Source organism: Lasioglossum baleicum, chromosome 17 (assembly GCF_051020765.1).
Source record: "Lasioglossum baleicum chromosome 17, iyLasBale1, whole genome shotgun sequence".
NCBI classification, from domain to species: domain Eukaryota; kingdom Metazoa; phylum Arthropoda; class Insecta; order Hymenoptera; family Halictidae; genus Lasioglossum; species Lasioglossum baleicum.
In genome coordinates, this window is record NC_134945.1 from 7,079,287 (window position 1) to 7,097,403 (window position 18,117).

Below are 18,117 nucleotides of genomic sequence, written 5' to 3' on the forward strand. Positions count from 1 at the left end.
TTTTCAGATACAAATGCAATTGAACCGGCTGTCGCGATGAAAATTCAGCTTGCAAATCCGCGAGAAAACAACAATGTCCGCGGGATTTATCGGCGAATTTCTTCTATCAGAATAAGTAAAAGATCATTGCGGCAGCTTGGCAACAGGGAACGCAGCGCCATCTTCGCGAGTAACGAACACAGTAAAAAAAAATGCCCGAATACAGGTTTTTTAAATGCGACGCGATGCTCGCGGAAGGAAGATTTCGCTCGTTGTACGATAATACAACTCGATCGAATCGAGTTGACGCGCAACGACTCAGAGAGGAACGGTTTTTGTTCTATTAATACGATTTCTCTGCTGAATATTCGGTACAATATTTTGAACTTCATGGCAGGAATGCCGATCAAGCGATTAGCCATCTATCGGTGATCCCCTCGAATCACGAAAGTACATAGATGTTTTTGCTTTTTGTTTGCTCAGTGGTCATTGAAATGAAAACAGCTGATTGTTTCGTTTTAACCTTATTCGGCGGAAAGGAAAAATTAAACACGCTCTGCGACAACTCCGTGACAACTCGAATTTCGTACATTATTTGCTAAATATAGGAATTAGTTAGCTGTAAATTATGGCCAGTCTAATTAGCACCACTGGTAACGATTACAATTTCAAAGTGGTTTTACTCGGCGAAGGATGCGTCGGGAAAACTTCTGTCGCGTTGCGATATGTCGAAGATAAATTCAACGATAGACATATCAGCACACTACAGGTTGAAATTAATACTTTTATTCATTTATCTCTCACATTTCTTTCTCTACCTGTGGTTTAAACTTATTCGCGTGTAGACACTTGTCAGATGCGCTTTGACGTATTGTAATTGTTGGCTTCCAGGCCTCATTTTTAAATAAGAAACTTACTATAAATGGAAAGAAGGTGAACTTGGCGATATGGGACACGGCGGGTCAAGAAAAGTTCCACGCTCTCGGACCGATTTATTATAGAATGTCCAATGGTGCCATTTTAGTTTACGATATCACCGACGAAGACACCTTTCAGAAGGTATGCTCTGAGAGAACGAATGTGTTCATATGCTTTCAACTGTTGCTCGTTTCGCAGGTGAAGAATTGGGTGAAAGAACTGAAAAAGATGTTAGGCAGTGAAATTTCTTTAGCGATAGCAGGGAATAAAATGGATTTGGAAAAAGATAGAAGCGTCGCTATAGAAGAAGCTGAAGAGTAAGTTTTTTCCTCTACTAAAAGATACACGGTGTTTTCTCGATAATTGTCCAGACTGTGGATCTGGTTAGGAATACTATTCTTTGACTTCTGCCAAATGTGAGGCCTGGCTGTAAGTTACGCCTTGCAAACGTAAAAATTGGACTTTTGAGGGCGATTGCGACCTAGATTGATCTTTTATATAGCGCTTTTGACTATTGAAAAACCCCATCTTTACATTATCGAGAAATGGGAAGGCGCCAGACATTTGGGACATTTATCGAGAAAACACTGTATTGTAACTCGATGTGTGAATTCGACAAGTTCGAGACTTTAATATAAAATTTGGGGTTACCCTTGGTTCGTCGACAATCCATTTCACCGACACTGTTTTCGTTGACACGATTCGACCGACAGTAACTTTCGTTGACACTATGCTTTCATCGACGCGGTCGAATCGTCGACAAATGTCTTCATTGACATGGTCAAATCGTAGACATATGTTTTCATTGACAGTCCTTCTTTAGCGACAAGTTTGAGTTCATTTATTTCCGCTGACACCAAATTCGCGTATTTCCTATTGTAGATTAATCGTTATTATCACTGTTATGTTCTCGACGCATTTAGTTGCTTGCAAACAAACAAAATTGTACGATAATTACACAAATAAGAATAGTGTCGGTCGAACCGTGTCGATGAAGACATTTGTCAACGATTTGACCGTGTCGATGGAAACATTTGTTGACGATTTGACCGTGTCGATGGAAACATAGTGTCGATGAAAACATAGTGTCGACAAAAGTTACTGTCGGTCGAATCGTGTCGACGAAAACAGTGTCAGTGAAATGGGTTGTCGACGAACCAAGGGTAACCCAGAATTTGTGTGACGTTAGGTACGCCAAACAAGTAGGAGCTATGCATTTTCATACCTCTGCAAAATTAAATCAAAATATCGAAGACATGTTCTCGGACTTGACAAGACGAATGATACAGCACGCAGACGAAGTAGAACAGAAGTCAACGCTAACAAGGACAAGTAGCGCACGGCGCAATGTCGTTGTAGTAGAAGACGAGGCTGAGGAAGCGGAACCAGTTAAGAGTTCTTGTTGCGGTGGCTCTTCGCAAGCATCTTAATTTCAGATGCGACGGTTTCTAATTCTAATCACTATTGTATGTATATACAAAGTTATATACAAAGTTGTTTTGCAGGCTGCTGTAATATTTTTTTTCAAATTCTTTTTATAGTTTTATAAAATGATCATACAATGATTATATATACAGTTACGTTAACGAATTGTTTTAATTGCATTGGTACAATGCAGAAAGATGTATTACGATACTTTTGTACAGACTGCCTCGGAAAGAGGAGCTTTGTCGAGCCCACTCTGCGTGCCATGGACTTGTGCAATTATGGCTCTACGAATACGCTGGCCAGAAATCGATTTTGTTTCGGGGCCAGACCACGGAAGTATCCATGATCAGTAATTTGAGCCTAACGGAAACTGTGTTGCACACTATCTGCTCTTGTCTGGGTGTCGTAAAAGCAGATGATAGTTTCTAAGGCAAGTCTTAATTTCAAAGCTCAAAGCTTCGAAACTTTCTTTTAATCCTCTAATAACTGATTTACTACGGCGGTTCGAATTTCGAAGCTTCAAAAGTTCGATTCTCATCGCTAGACTGCGGATGTTTATGCAAAATCTGATTTTCGATGGTGGTTCTGTAGAATTTTATATTATAACATTTTTTGAAAATTTCCAGAAGCCATAAATGCGTAAAGATCCGCAGACTATTCATCGCTTTCGAGGTTTCAGTTATCGAAGCTTTGAAAGTTCGATTCTCATCGCTAGACTGCGGATCTCCGTGCAAAATAAAAATGTTCAGCAGCGATTGCGGGGGCAGCAGGAGTCGAATAAAAACTTATTTCATTCCCCAATAGTTTTTTACAGCTGAAAACAACGTAACACTGTTTTTAGATTTTTCTAATTTTTCACTGTTTTATAGTAAAGATCTGCAGTCTACTCATCACCTTCGAAGCTTCAAAATGTTCGACCTTCGAAGGAAAGTAACAGCCCTAGATCTCAGTAAATCCCCCTCATCGGCTCTCCTTTCCTAATTCCATCGTAGGCATTCCGCAGTGCGCTCGACATGTTTTTTTTGCTGAGAAGTCAATCACGCAGAAAATATCTTGATCCTTCTCAGTTTTAATAATGTACATATTAATATTGGTAATATATATTATTGTACAAAGTCTATAAAGGGAGCGACTGATAAGCTATGTATATCATGAAATTTGTAATATTTTATTTCGTTGAATAGAGCGACAAATATATAGGTATATATATATATATATAAATTGCGATGCCTAAAAATAATTTAACTGAGCGTACCATAAGAAATACCGACTATTTTCAGAGTTGATTTTCATGTATTTCAATATTTCATTACATTAACAAGATCATCTCCTCGGTTCACTCGTAAACCAAATACGTTTGTTATTCATGTATATCGTGTAGCTGGAAACCAGATGAATGTATTTCCCGTCATATAAATGTACGTATATTTAAATACCATTGTGTTTTAATAAAAAGTTAATTAACATATACATATATCCGCGTAATATTGATGTTACTTCTTGGGAATGTTATTTATAGTTTATTTTATGGAATTGTCATCTTTATATTATATAGTTCACAATTTCGATTAATCTATAAATTAGTTACAAAGTAAAAGACTGCTGGAAAAAATATATATAGTCACCTTAATTTAATTACATGCACGGCATTCATGAGACTAAAAGACAAATATATTCTACACTATCACAGGTACATACGTGGATCTTAAGATCCACAGATCTATCTACTGTAGCAACATAACTATCTTTCGCAACGATCAATTATCTTTTAAACATAATCTTCATCGTTAGTTTCGTGTAAATTTATGGATGGACTGCCCATGGCCGTTTATGAACAAGTAATTAATTTGGAACATTTGGAAAAGTGACAAGAAATTATTAATTCTGTAACATATACACACTCTTAATAACATATTAATTAATCCTAGTTCTTGTATAAATAATCATGCTTTATTACGGTAATTTTATTCTACCAATAATAAGAAGGAATGTAATTAAATTGTATCAGTTCTATATAGGTCTGGGTTAGCCTTTGTTTTTTTTATAACAAAAAGAGTTGTATTAGGCGATTAGCCTCTATTTTATCCCAGAAACCCATAATGGCAGGACTATTTAAGAAAATGTACAAAGATACGTATTAAATCTGGAAATGATTAGTATATATACCCAGATAGCACAAAGACGTTTTAAAGGCGTCGGAAGTTGGACATTCAGACGTCTTAAAGATGCCCCGAATGTCCTACGAATGTCTTCCGAACGTCTCCTGAACGTATTGTGTTAGAAAACGGTACGACTTTAAGATGTCTGTTTGACGTTTAGAAGACGTTCATTAGGCGGCCGTACGACATTCGGGAGGTCTTCAAGACGTCCCTAAGAAGTCTTAAAGGTCCATAAATGTTAATTAAATTAAAAGATTTCGACAAAAACGAGTTTAAAGTTAAGCTAACCTAGTTAAGTTAAAGTTAACCTAGCTTTATCAGAAGAGCGCATGTGGAATTGGCATAAAAAGTGTAATAAAAATAACAATTGCAATTAAATCGACTATAAAAATTATAAAAATTGAAGTTGAAATCGAAGAGTTGAAATGGAAATTGAAGTTGAAATTTGAAAAATTCAGGAGTTGAAATTGAAGTCGAAATTGAAAGATTGAAGTTGAAATGGAAATTTGACGAGTTGAAATCGAAATAGAAGACGAAGTTGAAAACGGAAAGTTGAAATCAAGGAGTTGAAATTGAATGATTGAAGTTGAAATTTGACGAGTTGAAATCGAAATAGAAGACGAAGTTGAAAACGGAAAGTTGAAATCGAAGAGTTAAAATTGGAGTCGAAATTGAAAGATTGAAGTTGAAATCGAAGAGTTGAAGTTGAAATTGAAATTTGAAGAGTTCAAATTGAAGTTGAAATCGAAATTTGACGAGTTGAAATGGAAATTGAAATTTGAAAAATTGAAGAGTTGGAAGCGAAGAAGTTGAAATTGTGGTCGGAATTGAAAAATTGAAGTTGAAATGGAAATTTGAAGAGTTGAAATTTAAGTTGAAATGGAAATTGAAATTTGAAAAATTGAAGAGCTGAAATCGAAGAAGTTGAAGTTGAAATCGAAGAGTTGAAGTTGAAATGGAAATTTGAAGAGTTCAAATTGAAGTTGAAATGGAAATTTGAAGAGTTGAAATTTAAGTTGAAATGGAAATTGAAATTTGAAAAATTGAAGAGTTGAAATGGAAATTGAAGTCGAAGTTGAAATCGAAGAGTTGAAGTTGAAATAGAAGAGTAGAAATTGAACTTGAAATTGATGTTGAAATCGAAATTTGAAAAATTGAAGAGTTGAAATTGAAAAATTGAAGAAGTAAAATTGAAAAATTGAAGAAGTAAAATTGAAAAATTGCAATTGAAGCAAAAACACGAACTCGAACAAACAATACTGCTAGATTATGGGTATATAAAAACCACACTGTTTATGGTCTTAAAGACGTAATCATTAAAGAGTCTTCTTAGGACGCAAGACTTTCAGATTTGAACTAGACGTCCATTTTACGTCTTTAAGACGTCGTATGCTATCTGGGTCTTTTATCATAAAAATGATAATAGACGCATTATGCTAAACAGTACATTACATAATACCCTGACAATTACTTTTAATCTAATCGTTAATGTTCAAATAATAATGAGTAACAGTTTCGTTTTAGTTTCCATTATTATTTCGAACGAGAGAAAACAATCGTATATAGATCATTCTCTTTCTATAATATTTCCATAGTTGTTATTTTACAAGCTGCAATTGTGTACAAACTTATGGATCAAACATCACATAAGCATGCTAATTACATAAACAATGTATTTCACTACATTTACGTAGTAATCAATTTTATAGCAATGTATATCCAATTTGTCGGTGTACATTGCAATCCTTTCAAAAACTCATTGTTCCTCGTGTTTCTATAATTGAAATAAGACAAATCCGATTGAATTCGACTAAGATTTTACATTTTCGTCAATTCTCGTACGTATGTACACAATTTCGATACAAAGGATGCCTGCCATATGCTATCGACACTGACTAATTCGTTATATTTTGCTTTGGCTATATTATTCAACTATAACAAGATATATAATTAAACCTTAAATAATTATAATTTCTACAAATCTTGTCATATATTCACTTCCCTTATAAATTATTAAAATTATGCGATCAAGGCATCCCGTAGATAGCCATGCTCCTTCTTCTATTTTTCATAATAACGTGCTAATTCTAACTTTTACCATAGTCGTTTGAGATTTGCATGTATCTTTGGTATACCATTAATTTCCATATACGTTTAAACGTTTCTCATCTAGTACTCGGATCTCTCCCTACATTGTTTCAATAATCAGTATTGTTTTTTTATTCCGGAAATCATCGTACCAATTCATTAAAAAATCTTGTGCAGATTGTATAACTAAGCGCTATTTGTGGCATTAGTAGGTATGCAAATATTCCTCTGTTTGTATATTCAAATATAAAAATATTTTAATCAACGAAGTACGGATGTTATAATTAAATATGAATATTATACATGATTTGTTATGTTCGTTCTTCAAGTTCCACAACAAGTTTGATATGACTTCGAAGAGAGTTAAAAAACTGATTACAATAAGATCGTTCCTTTGTTCCTTCGTTTATACTCTAGGATGTGAAGATATATATCTGAAATACTTGTCGCGAACCCTCCGTTTAAAAACCCTATAAAATTTTCCTTCGAAGTTAGTGTGTTGTGTTAGTTTATACAATATCAAACTTGGCAGCAAACTTTGATAGGATTTCTCTTCTATAACATATTTACGTAAAGTACTAATTTCGTTTCAAATTAGGCCTCCAAAATTTGCTTCTAGAATCATTTTAAATAATAAATATCGTGTCTTGATGGATGAATAGAAAATCTATGAATTGGTTAATAGGTCCTATTGCTGAGAGTGACATTCCACGTGACGGTGGTGCTCTGACAAGATTTGGACCAAATACCACAGCGAGATTGCTGGATGTCATTTTGTTTAAATCGCATCTATCCATTACCTGTTGGAAGTTTTACCAGAAATGATATTATTTAGAACAAAAAAACGAGCGAATAGAAATATTCGAACAACATCATATCTCTTACCCTTGATAAAAACTGTACAATATATTTTAAAACCTGGTAGTTATCCTCCGGGAGTTTCTCAAGTATTAATATTTTCACTTTTCTCGGACGTTCATCTTTCGATAGCGCTGAAATAGGAATATTGGGCAAAGATATTTTGCTTTCTGTTTCGCGTGATGTACACTCCTCAAAAGAATTAAGGGATCACTTGTGCGAACCCGAAAAATTGGTCCCACTTTACGTGATCGTAACTCCGTCAAAAATTGCCGTATCGATATCGTTGAACAATGCTTTGAAAGCGTGAAACCTCTAGTTTCAGATGCTCTGTTTCAAATTGTTGCTATGTTGGTTTTTTACTAAGTTATAGCAAGACGAAGACAACATTGACGGTTAACAAAAATTTTGTGCAATTTTGGAACATCACACGGGGAGCAACAAATTTTTTTGATAAATCGCGTTAATATCATTTGGAAGGGCTATCTTTCCTGTGTAAATCGTGTAGTTGTTGAATATTGTGCGATTTTTGACGGAGGTATGATCACGTAAAGTGGGACCAATTTTTCGGGTTCGCACAAGTGATCCCTTAATTCTTTTGAGGAGTGTAGTTCGATTTTATGCTGAACCCTTATTTTTTTAAGATAAACTGAAAAATATCCTCAAAAATTTGTGCAAAAGTGGTGTCTCTCCATCTTTAATGATTGTTTAAACATGATTAAACATTTCGAAGGTGCAGAGCGAATTCAGAGAATTTGTTTCGATACAAAAATTAATAATAAAAAACTAGTATAAATATTGCCACGAACAGTGCAAACGGTAATATTTAATCGCGGTGGATACGTCGACGAATCTCATATTTACTCTTTGACTGATATTGATAAGTTTCCGCGTTTACAGTTACTCGAATTAATATTCGGACGCTCTAAAAGAGGCGATAACTTTTTTAATATTGTACTATACGATTTGAACTTTTTTGGGAAGCTAGAGCAATCAGTTTACCACAGGATGTGAAAAGAAATTTTTTCAAAAATAGCAATTGATCGGAGAATTGTAGAAAAAATACTAAAAGTTGCATTTTACAACTTTTCTATGTGGGACTATATTGAAAATTTAAAAAGTACATTTGTAGGTCTAAGTAAATTAATTGCTCTAGCTTCCCGAAAAAAGTTCAATTCGTATAGTACAATATTAATAAAGTTATCGTCTTTTGTAGAGCGTCCGAACATTAATTCGAGTAACTGTAGGTAGTTTTTAACTCAAAACGTGTTAGATACTCCATAAGAAAGTAATAAAGATCGATTCTAGTCACTGTTTTAGATGCTTAAGTAACTTTTATGCGTTGCTATTACGCATTATATAACGAAAAAGAAAATACATACTCTGAAATTGTGTGATTTCATCGTATAATTCATACGTCATAAGTGGTTCGTCTAGTTCGCGTAGAAACGTTTTGAGAAGAACTGCTGCTATATGTGGGTCCCCATGGAAATCGACGGGTAACCCTTGGTTGCAACGACTCTGGAGTTCTTTAACTACTGCTACGTTAGCCGATCGTCTAAAGATTCCTTCTGTTTCTAATGCTGTAACAGTACGATGTCGACAAGTTATCGATGGCAATAAAATTACAAAAATGATTAGTAAACTGCGAATCTTGATGCAAAATAAAAATTGTCTGCATCGATTGCAAGAAATAGAAACTAAATTGAATGTTATTTCTTCCCTTAACGATTTTCATAGAGGAGGAATCAACATGTTCAGTTTCTCAAATTTTTCAACGATTTTGAATTTCATCTTCTCAATTCTGCTATAAATGCATAAAGATCGGCAGTCCAACGATTAGTTGAGTAGTACTACCGTCAGGAGAATCGAGAAATTCGACACACTGCCGCACTATCGGTGGTATGGGATCCCCATTGTTGTTTTCCTTTATGAAGAGGAGGCTCGCTCCGAATTGAGTGGTACCAACTGGAGTTGTCACCGTACTCTGAGGTGGACTTGTGGGCAAATTCTTTTTGTTCTTTAACATTAGCTGTTCATTATGTCTGCAACGAATATAAGCAGCTATTATAAATTTATAAAGAAACCGAGACGAACCTTTGCGTAATCATGGAGAAACTGCTTACTCTATTACTTGAGGAGGTATAATAAGTTGATCGAGGTTAATATATTGTGCCAGTTCTTCTAAGTAATTCACATACATCATTTTCCGACCAAATTTCGCACTGAAATAATAAGAAAACAATCAAATAGAACAACGTTTAACGCAGTTGAAAATAAAACGAACGGTTACCTAATAGCTGGCTTAAATATTTGCCAGACGATCCTGATGAAATTGGTTGGATGTACTAGATACAAAGCTTTCAAATTCTTTTTATACTTTCTATCGAATGCTTTGTACGCTTGCCATAACCAGGATAATGGCGGTTTATTTTTCGAAGTGAGACCATAGTGGAAATAAACGAGACTGTAGTCTTGTTCCACAAATGTGTCCAAAGTATGTGTAAGATACCTGTTGCATAAATACGTTGTTACATGTTTATCGGAGCAATGGATAACCTTCGACGCTAGCTTCACGGGACCTGTCAAACTGACGGGTTCTTAATTTGTAGTTATTAAGATTGTAATTTGTGAAATAGTCATTTCTAGAGCTCCGTAAACCCAGCGTCAAGAACATTCAATGAAAAAGTAATCGAACCTGAGGAGTTTGGCGTGATTAAATGCTTCTTTTCCAACAGGAGGTAACTTACACGCGGACACAACTATTACTTTGCGACCAGCGCTGTCGTCTCCGACCACTTCGACAATACCGTATCTCGATATATCAATATAATCTTCTTCGTCCGCAAGATCTCCGTCCAATGCAGCAAGGTCCTCCGCTACTCATCACAAAGAATTATATTCAGAAAACAGTCTCAACGTTAATGCTCTTTTTCCCTTGAATTTTTGTTAAGATACCCAATATAATTCGATAATATAACTCTCGCTTCTGCGCATCGTTATACCATGCAATGAATAAACTGTACAATGGTCTACATAATTCACCTGCTATGCCCCAAATGCCATGACATTTAGTGGCTACTAACAGAAGATAAAAGGTCACACACCGGATTCGATAACTGGAGCATCTACCAAAGCTTCTTCAAAGTTCTCTTCGATCGTTCCGTCGCTCACTGGACTCTCCAGATAATCGATCCTGGTACCGGCGCTACTGCTAATCAAATCCAATTTCTCTTCTAACAGTTGTACAGCTATAAAACCATTGTTTTCATTATATTCTGCGACGATCGTGGAACATACGTACAAGCGACAAGCAGTATTCGGTAGCGTACAGCTACATGCTGCCGAATAATGCAAATTGTCCCGTGCAAATGTTTCAAATTGGACGTCCTAATCCGCAAGCATACCCGGAGGCAAATAGAAAGTCCCGTAATTCAACATTTCACATTCTACGTCTACAGCTTGTCAAATCTAGCTGCACGGTTGACCAAAACTTAGGAATGCGCAGACAGAAACAAAGAGCGCACTTGACGAGAGAAGGACGCAACGTGTGAACGGTAAGGTACACGCCTCGTGAAAAGTGCGTACCGTCCATTATTTCTTTATTTCAACAACCTAATACATGCGCAGCTGTATGCCTCCGAATAGTGCAAATTACACTTCGTAAACTTAAAAATAGGACTTTTAAGGGCGATCGCGGACTAGATTGATCTTTTAGAGGCACCTCCCACACCCTTGCAATCCTAGAAAAGAGTCTACCCCCTCAACGATTCTATGGAAATGGTAATGCATTCAATTTATAAATCGAAATACCTTACCATTATTCGAAGTAGTCTGTAACTCGGTGTCGTCGAACTCCAAGTTGGGCTCATAATCGTGATAGTCCGACAAACTTGGGTACGGATCTTCGACTTCATTAGTTATTGCTATTACAAAAACAAAAGGAAGCGCATTATTCCCTATACCAAATATGCATTGATGAGTCGGAGATGATTACGCCGACCGATGTATAGTTCTTTGTCTGACCAATAGTATATTTACTGTATTTCTTTCAACGATTTGTTAATGTTCCTCTAAAAAACATTACAAAATTTCTCTGAATGTCCATTCTTTACTCGCTAATATATTAATTTATAATCTCATAATGAAAATTTCTGCAAACACGTTAAATACAGAAAGGTTTTACATAATTTTGGTTGACAAAATAAGGGTTAAAGATTAGCAAGCAGTAATTGAAAAAAGGAAAAAATGATAAGGAAACCCGTTTTGCATAAGAGTATCATAACAAATTGATGTGTTGTATACATCTCGCGGTTTCACGTTATATATCGTTTTCCCGATCGCATTACACGGCATACGATCTCCGATAAAGATTTGATTGGGTTTCGTCGATGTTTACAAACCATGATGGACTCGCGAACGATTAAAAATAAATTCTCTAGCGATACGTGTGTACGTTGAAACCAGGCGACAGGATTGTGTCAAGATATATGGTCGGTCACCGATTTTGCGATTACGCACTATCGTCTCGAAACGCGAAATTATTCATCTAAATTATCGACGTTGCGTGTCCACATAGCAAGACCGAGGTCTATCGTGAATATATACGTTTCTGTCGCTAGAACGAACACGAAAGAGATCCGTGTCGATTTGTCAGATGAATTTTCAACAACGATCAATTTCGTTAGAGAATAAGATTTGACGTGACGTTTATTTGACACCTTGGCCAGCGTCAACAATCATCCCCGACAGATCACACGGGAAGAACACTCACCTGTCAAAGTTCGCGTTGGGCTGAGCGTTGGTTGATAGTCTGCTTCCATTTTCTGGCAAACCACACGAATAAACAATGCCCGAATTAATTTACGGGGCGTTCCGTCTACCCTGCCTTTACAAACGGACAACGTTTCTCTTCTCGAACGACATTATCTCGACGCGGTATGGCAAGCCGACGTATTCACGTCACGCTTTCATCTGTTGTGTCGCTAATTGTAATTCGTAGTCGCTCGTCACTCCCTTTCCCCACCGTGCGATTAACGAATATCTTCATACTCTATCTCCTATTGGTCGATCCTGCGCTTTTGCGATTCTGTCAACAGCCCGCTAAAAATATTCAAATGTCACGTGACCAATTCAAATTTAAATTCCGACCGAATACGTACGCGTAAATATGTAGATATATGTTTTAAACAACAATAAACTGTACGCGAGATTCGTGTAGAAATCATATACACGATCTACAGATTATCTTGGAAACGATTGGATCTTTTATGCGGTTTTCAAGGTATTGCGGAACTTGAAATAACATGTATTTTCTATAATAATATATTATGCAGTATATCCTGTTAAAATAATAAATTATTGTCAGTTTCATTGGGTGAATTTTTTATAAAATTTCCATGATTGCTAAGAAGCCCAGTTTCAACCATAGAATTAACGAATTAAGCCTAATGTAATCGTGCTTCAATAAACGTTACACAGTTCTTTAATATTTCGTATTTATTCTTTTTTAAGAGACTAGCTTTATTTGTAAAAAATTACACAGTTTCGTCAGGATTCACAAAAACTTAAAATGAACACATGTGAGCTCCCAGTTTACATATCTTTTCGATTACATATGTCGCACAATTCCAGTTTCTAGGCACACGTGATTCCTAAAATGATAATACAGTTTCCCGAATATCGTTTAATATTGTATTTTAGCGTTTGGAGGAATTGGTTAATTAATTTACAATTATTAGGCACGATGTTTGATAAATAGTAGAAAAGATCATTAAACGAAGTAGAATTAAGTCATAACATATTATATATATATCGTACACTATAGATATATCCAAAATAAGACTAGTATCGAACTAGAAAGTGTGTGGATACATTAGAAACAAAATTGGTTATTAGTTTTTAAACTTATCGTATTCCTCGATTTAACTGGCGTATCCTTGATCGTGGGAGTTCTAAACGGTACCGTGACATTCAGTATATCTTTAATTGAAATTGTTATTACCAGTCAACGATTCACGTTTGAAGATAATGCTCTTTAATTTTCTTCTGTCCTAAATATTTCGTATTGCGTGTCTGTATATTTTATCAACATATCTATAACAGCATTATTATTACATGAAAATAGTTTTACATACTGCCTATGTATTCTACTTGCACTTGAAAGTTTTGTTTAGCAACGCTTACGGGGGGAAATTTTTCTCTATCAATTGTATTTATTTACCTAGTAAATATTTATTATATCATTCTACGTCATTTAATTGCTCTAACGTCTAACTCCTGAGGCTAAAAAATTGGCAGCTTGCTTTCGATGTATGTAATAACTAACGAGGTGAACTATTTTATGCATTTGTGTAAATATGTATACGAATTAAAGTACGTACAATTATACATGTGTATTTAAATAAATATTTATACATTGAATAGAGCAAGGAAATCAGAGGCTCGCTTATTCAAAATCTTATTCTGATTATAAATATAAGTTCATTTTCTTCCAATCGTGGTTACATTTCATACAAAATTTTACACGTTTGCGGCTTATCGTTATCTCGTAATTCTTCGTACATATCGTTTACCAGTCTCTCTTTGTAAACATAAAAATAGATTTCTACATCTTATCGAATTATATAGAATATACATATATGATGCACGTGTGTGTATATGTAAACAATATTTGCTATTATCACTTCTTTTGTAGTTACTCTGTTCAATTGCAAAATACAACATCTCGTGTATGCGATAATCGAGTTTCTATGCATGTGTTATGTATAACGATTACATTTTGATTAATGTACACTGTACACAATAGGCAAAATGATCTTTTCCATGATAAATTATTCCATGACTATGGTCGATAATGTTTCACGCTGACAAAATATACACTGCTTTACAAAACGACAAGACATTGCATACGTTTGCATATTTGAAACAAGTGAAATTTGTGGAACGCACGATAGAGAAGGAAGAGGAAGAAATGCAAGGACGATGAGACTGCGAAGAGTTTGACTGTCCCTTCGCTTATAATTAGCCTGTGGATTTTAGGCATTTGTAAAAATATTTGAAGAATTTAAACAGACTATTATATTATTTTCAGCCTTTCAAACGTATTTAAGAAGAAGTTAAATATTTATTGCATCCTAGCAAAAGTAGTACCTTTTACCTAGTAGTAACCTAGTAAAAGAAAGACTTTTGAGGGCGATCGCAGCCTAGATTGATCTTTTATCTAGCATCTTTGCGTTATCGAGGAACAAGTCTCCCCCTTCGCAGTAATTCCTCTTTTCGTAGACCAGGCCTGGGCGACGCTGGCTCGTGGAACAGGTGTGGCAGCTTCTCTCCTTCTCTGGCGGAGAAGATGGGAAGTGGCTGCTGTTCTCCCTCCCGAAGAGTAGCAGCAACATCTGTTCCGCGAGCCAGTGTCACCTAGGCTTGTCGTAGATCATGGAAAAGAATATAAAGCTAATTATACTGCTCCGTTAAAGGAGGCCGTTGTTTTAAATTCTTCCGTTGAATATGCTTACTCCTTTGTGAACTGCGACGTACCATCAGAAATTGTAAAAGTCGAGAATAAACACAGCGTCTTCTCCTTTTGTTTAATTCAAGGTTTACACTTCAACCGTGTTTACATTTCTATCTCTCCCTTCTCTGCTTTGTGTTCCGCAAACTAGAAACGGCACGCAACACATAGAACATAGCAGTGGTGCACCCAGCCCTAGGTTTTGCGTGATGATCTTTTTTTTAAGCTAAAATATCTATTATCGGTACCCAGGGCTATTCCGCGATTTTAATTTTGGAAGCTGAACATTTTTCCCATTTCCCCTCCCCCCCTGGGTGCGCCACTGGAACATAGAAATTACAAAATGCACATTTCCTCGTTTCAAATCCACACGCGATACACAAACATGCACAGTGTCTTATCCTTTTGTCCAGAACTGTATACGTGTCGACAAGCTATTTCTTAAAATGTCACATCGTGTTTCTGTACAGATGCGCGTGCAATTATTTGCATTGTGGTCGTAGAAATCAGTGGCGAGCAACCCGCGGCGTATCGTGGACCGAAAGTGGCAACCGGCAACGAACGCAACATTCCGGCGGGCTGCAGGCAGTTCGCTCGCGAGCCTGCGGGTTGCTCATCACGCCATCGCGGAGTATAAATATTTGTAATCGTGCTACTCGTGGTTCGTCTTCCCTTACGTTTTAAGCGATACGGAACGAAGTTTGTTTATTACACAATTCCACTTGTCTGGACAATTCGAAGACTGCACGGTTATGGACTTTCGAAAGTACACACGGTGCGTATGATTTTAAAGAAATGTCTGCTGTACATGATTTGTAATGTGAATAATTGAAAGAAACAGAACGTCTGGTCCGTGCTTGTACAAGTGGTAATTTGCACGATTCGTTTCTATGCGCAAACGAGAGATAATTCAATGTATATTTTCGGTATGCGTAAGAATTAGTTGCAACTTAAGCTGCGATTGGGGGATATAAGTTACTATCTGTTCCTTATTTACAGTATCGTTAATTCAGTTAATCGTTAAAATTCATCAATGAAAATATATATATATAGAATGGGGTATATGTACAACATTAATGTGTTTCCTATTAAACCGAATACTTAGGACCACACTTTTTTATTGGCGTTAATCTGAGGCCTTTAGCCAACATTTGAGCTTCAAGGTCGCGATCTTCGTCTTGATACCTAAAAGAAAAGCATGTTTCTATTAACTGCTAAATCTTAAAGCGAGATGCATCGGTAACACCTTTCATTTCGTGCAGATGATAAAGTCTCTGTTATTTATTAATGAACAAGCAAAAAAAAAAAAGAGAACATTCAAATCGTTTGTTACGCGACAAGATTTCACGTGTCTCGTTGTCACAGTTAAATCAAGTGGGTCTACAGAAAAGTATACAATAGATTCTCATTCTTTCGAAACGTTCCAGTTCGAAAATCCATCAAAACTATCAGAGCGACTGTGTATTTTCTAAATATGTTTTCACAAAAATGTGATACGTGTTTCTTCTAGGAATAATTACCATATAAACACATACGATAATATATTTTATTCCTCTCGGAGTATCCTCCGAAGGATAATTAAAAATTCAACAACAGTTACATCGCTACGATCTAATGACGCTACAAAAATATCTTTCAACTGTGAGTATACAACTAAAAAAATAATTTTATAATACAATTGAAATAGTATTTATTCTTACATTGGCGTTACAATACAGCCATGTATGTATATATAAATATAAATATATATATAAACACTTCACTTTAAAATAAATAAAATCGTGTATAAAGGACTTTCATGCGCAGTTGGATCACGATCAAAGTTTCAACTACGTAGAGAGAATTTGTAAAAAAATTCATGCTTTGTATACTTGACGTATCTCGTAATTCATGCTTTGTATAATTATACTCTGTATAAATACCATGCATTGTAAACTTAACAGTAAGTATAGATAACAGAAAGGAATTGTATATATATAAAAAAAAAGAGCTATTTTGTTCATTAGTTTCAATAGGAAACACATTTACAACGTATATATTAAAAGGTAAATTGAAATTGTATTGCACTGAGAGAATCGATTTGAGATCGGTTTAATTAGGGTGTGGGTCCGAATTTGACCTTGGTCGAGCGGCAGTGTGGTAGGTAAGGCGCTTTTTTCGCGCATGCGCGAGTTTCATCAGGACCGTATCTACGTCCGAAGTTTGTGGGGAACTGTGGCGGCCTCGACGGCGTCCTACAGAAGGGGCCAAAAATTAGCGGGGCGGCCAAGGTACCCGATCTTCGTACATGACTGAGGCAATCTGAGGTTAGAATAGTCGCGCATGCGCGAAAAAAGCGCCTTACCTGCCATCACTGTGTGAGGGTACTACCCAGTACTACCACACTGGCGTTCGGCCAAGGTCAAATTCGGGCCGTCACCCATACGATAATTGATCGGAGATATTCTATTTGCGTTTAGGAAATGTGCAGATGAAATTCGTGTTAATCGATACGTTCGAACGAAGCATCATAACCTGAAAAATGTTAGAGGCTCTTTGTAAAGATCAACACAGAATTCGATCAAGTTAGCGAAGAACATGTATGCGAATAAGATGACTAGTAATGTGAGCACAGAAGATGTGTCTTTCGAGTCGTGAGAAAAGAACGAATTAGGTACGTGCGAGGAACAGGCAGCTGAATGCGTGGGGAAGGGAATTAGTGTTTGGCATGTAGGTTTACACCACCTTCGTCGCTCTTCCTCTAAAAGGGCGATCAGCGAATCCCTCTTTGCGACTATTTCCAACATTTCTGTCAAAATTTCTCCTTCCTTTTTCACGTCGTCGCTGGTCTTCTTGTCATCTGTGTAATTGCGAAACATTTTAATCTGTGCAATGTTCTTTGAGATTTACAGCTAATAAATTCACAAATAAGAAGAAAAGGAAATATTAACCATCGTCAGCTAAGCGTTCCCGTAGTTCCTGTTGCAATCTGTCATGGCGATCTTCAAGCTGTACCTCCTGAGCCCGTACTAAAAGTTCTTTCTCATATCTACGCAGTTCGGTACGTTCCTTCATCAGGTCGAACCATTCCGTGAGCAAATCCGCTTCCTCGCGATCGGAACATTCTATGTAAAGCGTACATTTTATTTAAACGTTTGTTTTAATATATTAATCGATACCTAATAACATTGTACA

General features: G+C 36.2%; 3 protein-coding genes across 15 annotated transcripts in view; 1 reads left to right on the top strand and 2 right to left on the bottom strand.

The window, feature by feature from the left end:
- Positions 1–177: 177 nt before the first annotated feature.
- Positions 178–3,795, top strand: Rab21 (RAS oncogene family member Rab21). 2 transcript variants are annotated; one of them, XM_076441832.1, is made up of 4 exons: positions 178–748; positions 871–1,038; positions 1,096–1,214; positions 2,544–3,795. In XM_076441832.1, the coding sequence occupies exons 1-4, from the start codon at positions 608–610 to the stop codon at positions 2,752–2,754; spliced, it is 639 nt and encodes a 212-aa protein (XP_076297947.1). In that variant the 5' UTR covers positions 178–607; the 3' UTR covers positions 2,755–3,795. The 2 variants fall into 2 exon arrangements, with proteins under 2 accessions (XP_076297947.1, XP_076297946.1); XM_076441831.1 differs by lacking the exon at positions 2,544–3,795 and adding an exon at positions 2,087–2,349 and having other exon boundaries at positions 189–748.
- A 2,780-nt stretch (positions 3,796–6,575) lies between these two features.
- Positions 6,576–12,465, bottom strand: Rhogap68f (Rho GTPase activating protein at 68F). The gene is made up of 10 exons (XM_076441820.1): positions 12,205–12,465; positions 11,249–11,356; positions 10,538–10,681; positions 10,129–10,309; positions 9,724–9,942; positions 9,557–9,655; positions 9,288–9,475; positions 8,813–9,013; positions 7,458–7,564; positions 6,576–7,372 (listed from the first exon to the last, which is right to left on the bottom strand). The coding sequence occupies exons 1-10, from the start codon at positions 12,251–12,253 to the stop codon at positions 7,199–7,201; spliced, it is 1,470 nt and encodes a 489-aa protein (XP_076297935.1). The 5' UTR covers positions 12,254–12,465; the 3' UTR covers positions 6,576–7,198.
- A 1,345-nt stretch (positions 12,466–13,810) lies between these two features.
- Mical (Molecule interacting with CasL) overlaps positions 13,811–18,117 on the bottom strand; it is a 75,883-nt gene continuing 71,576 nt past the window's right edge. For 7 of the 12 annotated variants that reach the window (XM_076441788.1, XM_076441791.1, XM_076441793.1 and 4 more), the window contains 2 exons: positions 17,874–18,047; positions 16,094–17,782 (listed from right to left, as the gene is read on the bottom strand). In XM_076441788.1, coding sequence (XP_076297903.1) covers positions 17,451–17,782; positions 17,874–18,047 — 506 coding nt within the window. In that variant the 3' untranslated portion in view covers positions 16,094–17,450. Of the gene's footprint in view, positions 17,783–17,873; positions 18,048–18,117 lie in introns of all 12 variants that reach the window. The other 5 variants (XM_076441799.1, XM_076441795.1, XM_076441794.1 and 2 more) reach the window with 3 other exon arrangements.

What these genes read in the sequence shown, in the direction of transcription:
- Rab21 (XM_076441831.1), top strand. Translation starts at nt 608, where the DNA reads ATGGCCAGTCTAATTAGCACCACTGGTAACGATTACAATTTCAAAGTG. An exon ending in ACGAAGACACCTTTCAGAAG is followed by an intron (nt 1,039 to 1,095) that starts GTATGCTCTGAG and finishes CTCGTTTCGCAG; the next exon opens with GTGAAGAATTGGGTGAAAGA. An exon ending in GCTATAGAAGAAGCTGAAGA is followed by an intron (nt 1,215 to 2,086) that starts GTAAGTTTTTTC and finishes GTGTGACGTTAG; the next exon opens with GTACGCCAAACAAGTAGGAG.
- Rhogap68f (XM_076441820.1), bottom strand. Translation starts at nt 12,253, where the DNA reads ATGGAAGCAGACTATCAACCAACGCTCAGCCCAACGCGAACTTTGACA. An exon ending in CCCAACGCGAACTTTGACAG is followed by an intron (nt 11,357 to 12,204) that starts GTGAGTGTTCTT and finishes TTTTTGTAATAG; the next exon opens with CAATAACTAATGAAGTCGAA. An exon ending in AATCACGCCAAACTCCTCAG is followed by an intron (nt 9,943 to 10,128) that starts GTTCGATTACTT and finishes TTTATGCAACAG; the next exon opens with GTATCTTACACATACTTTGG.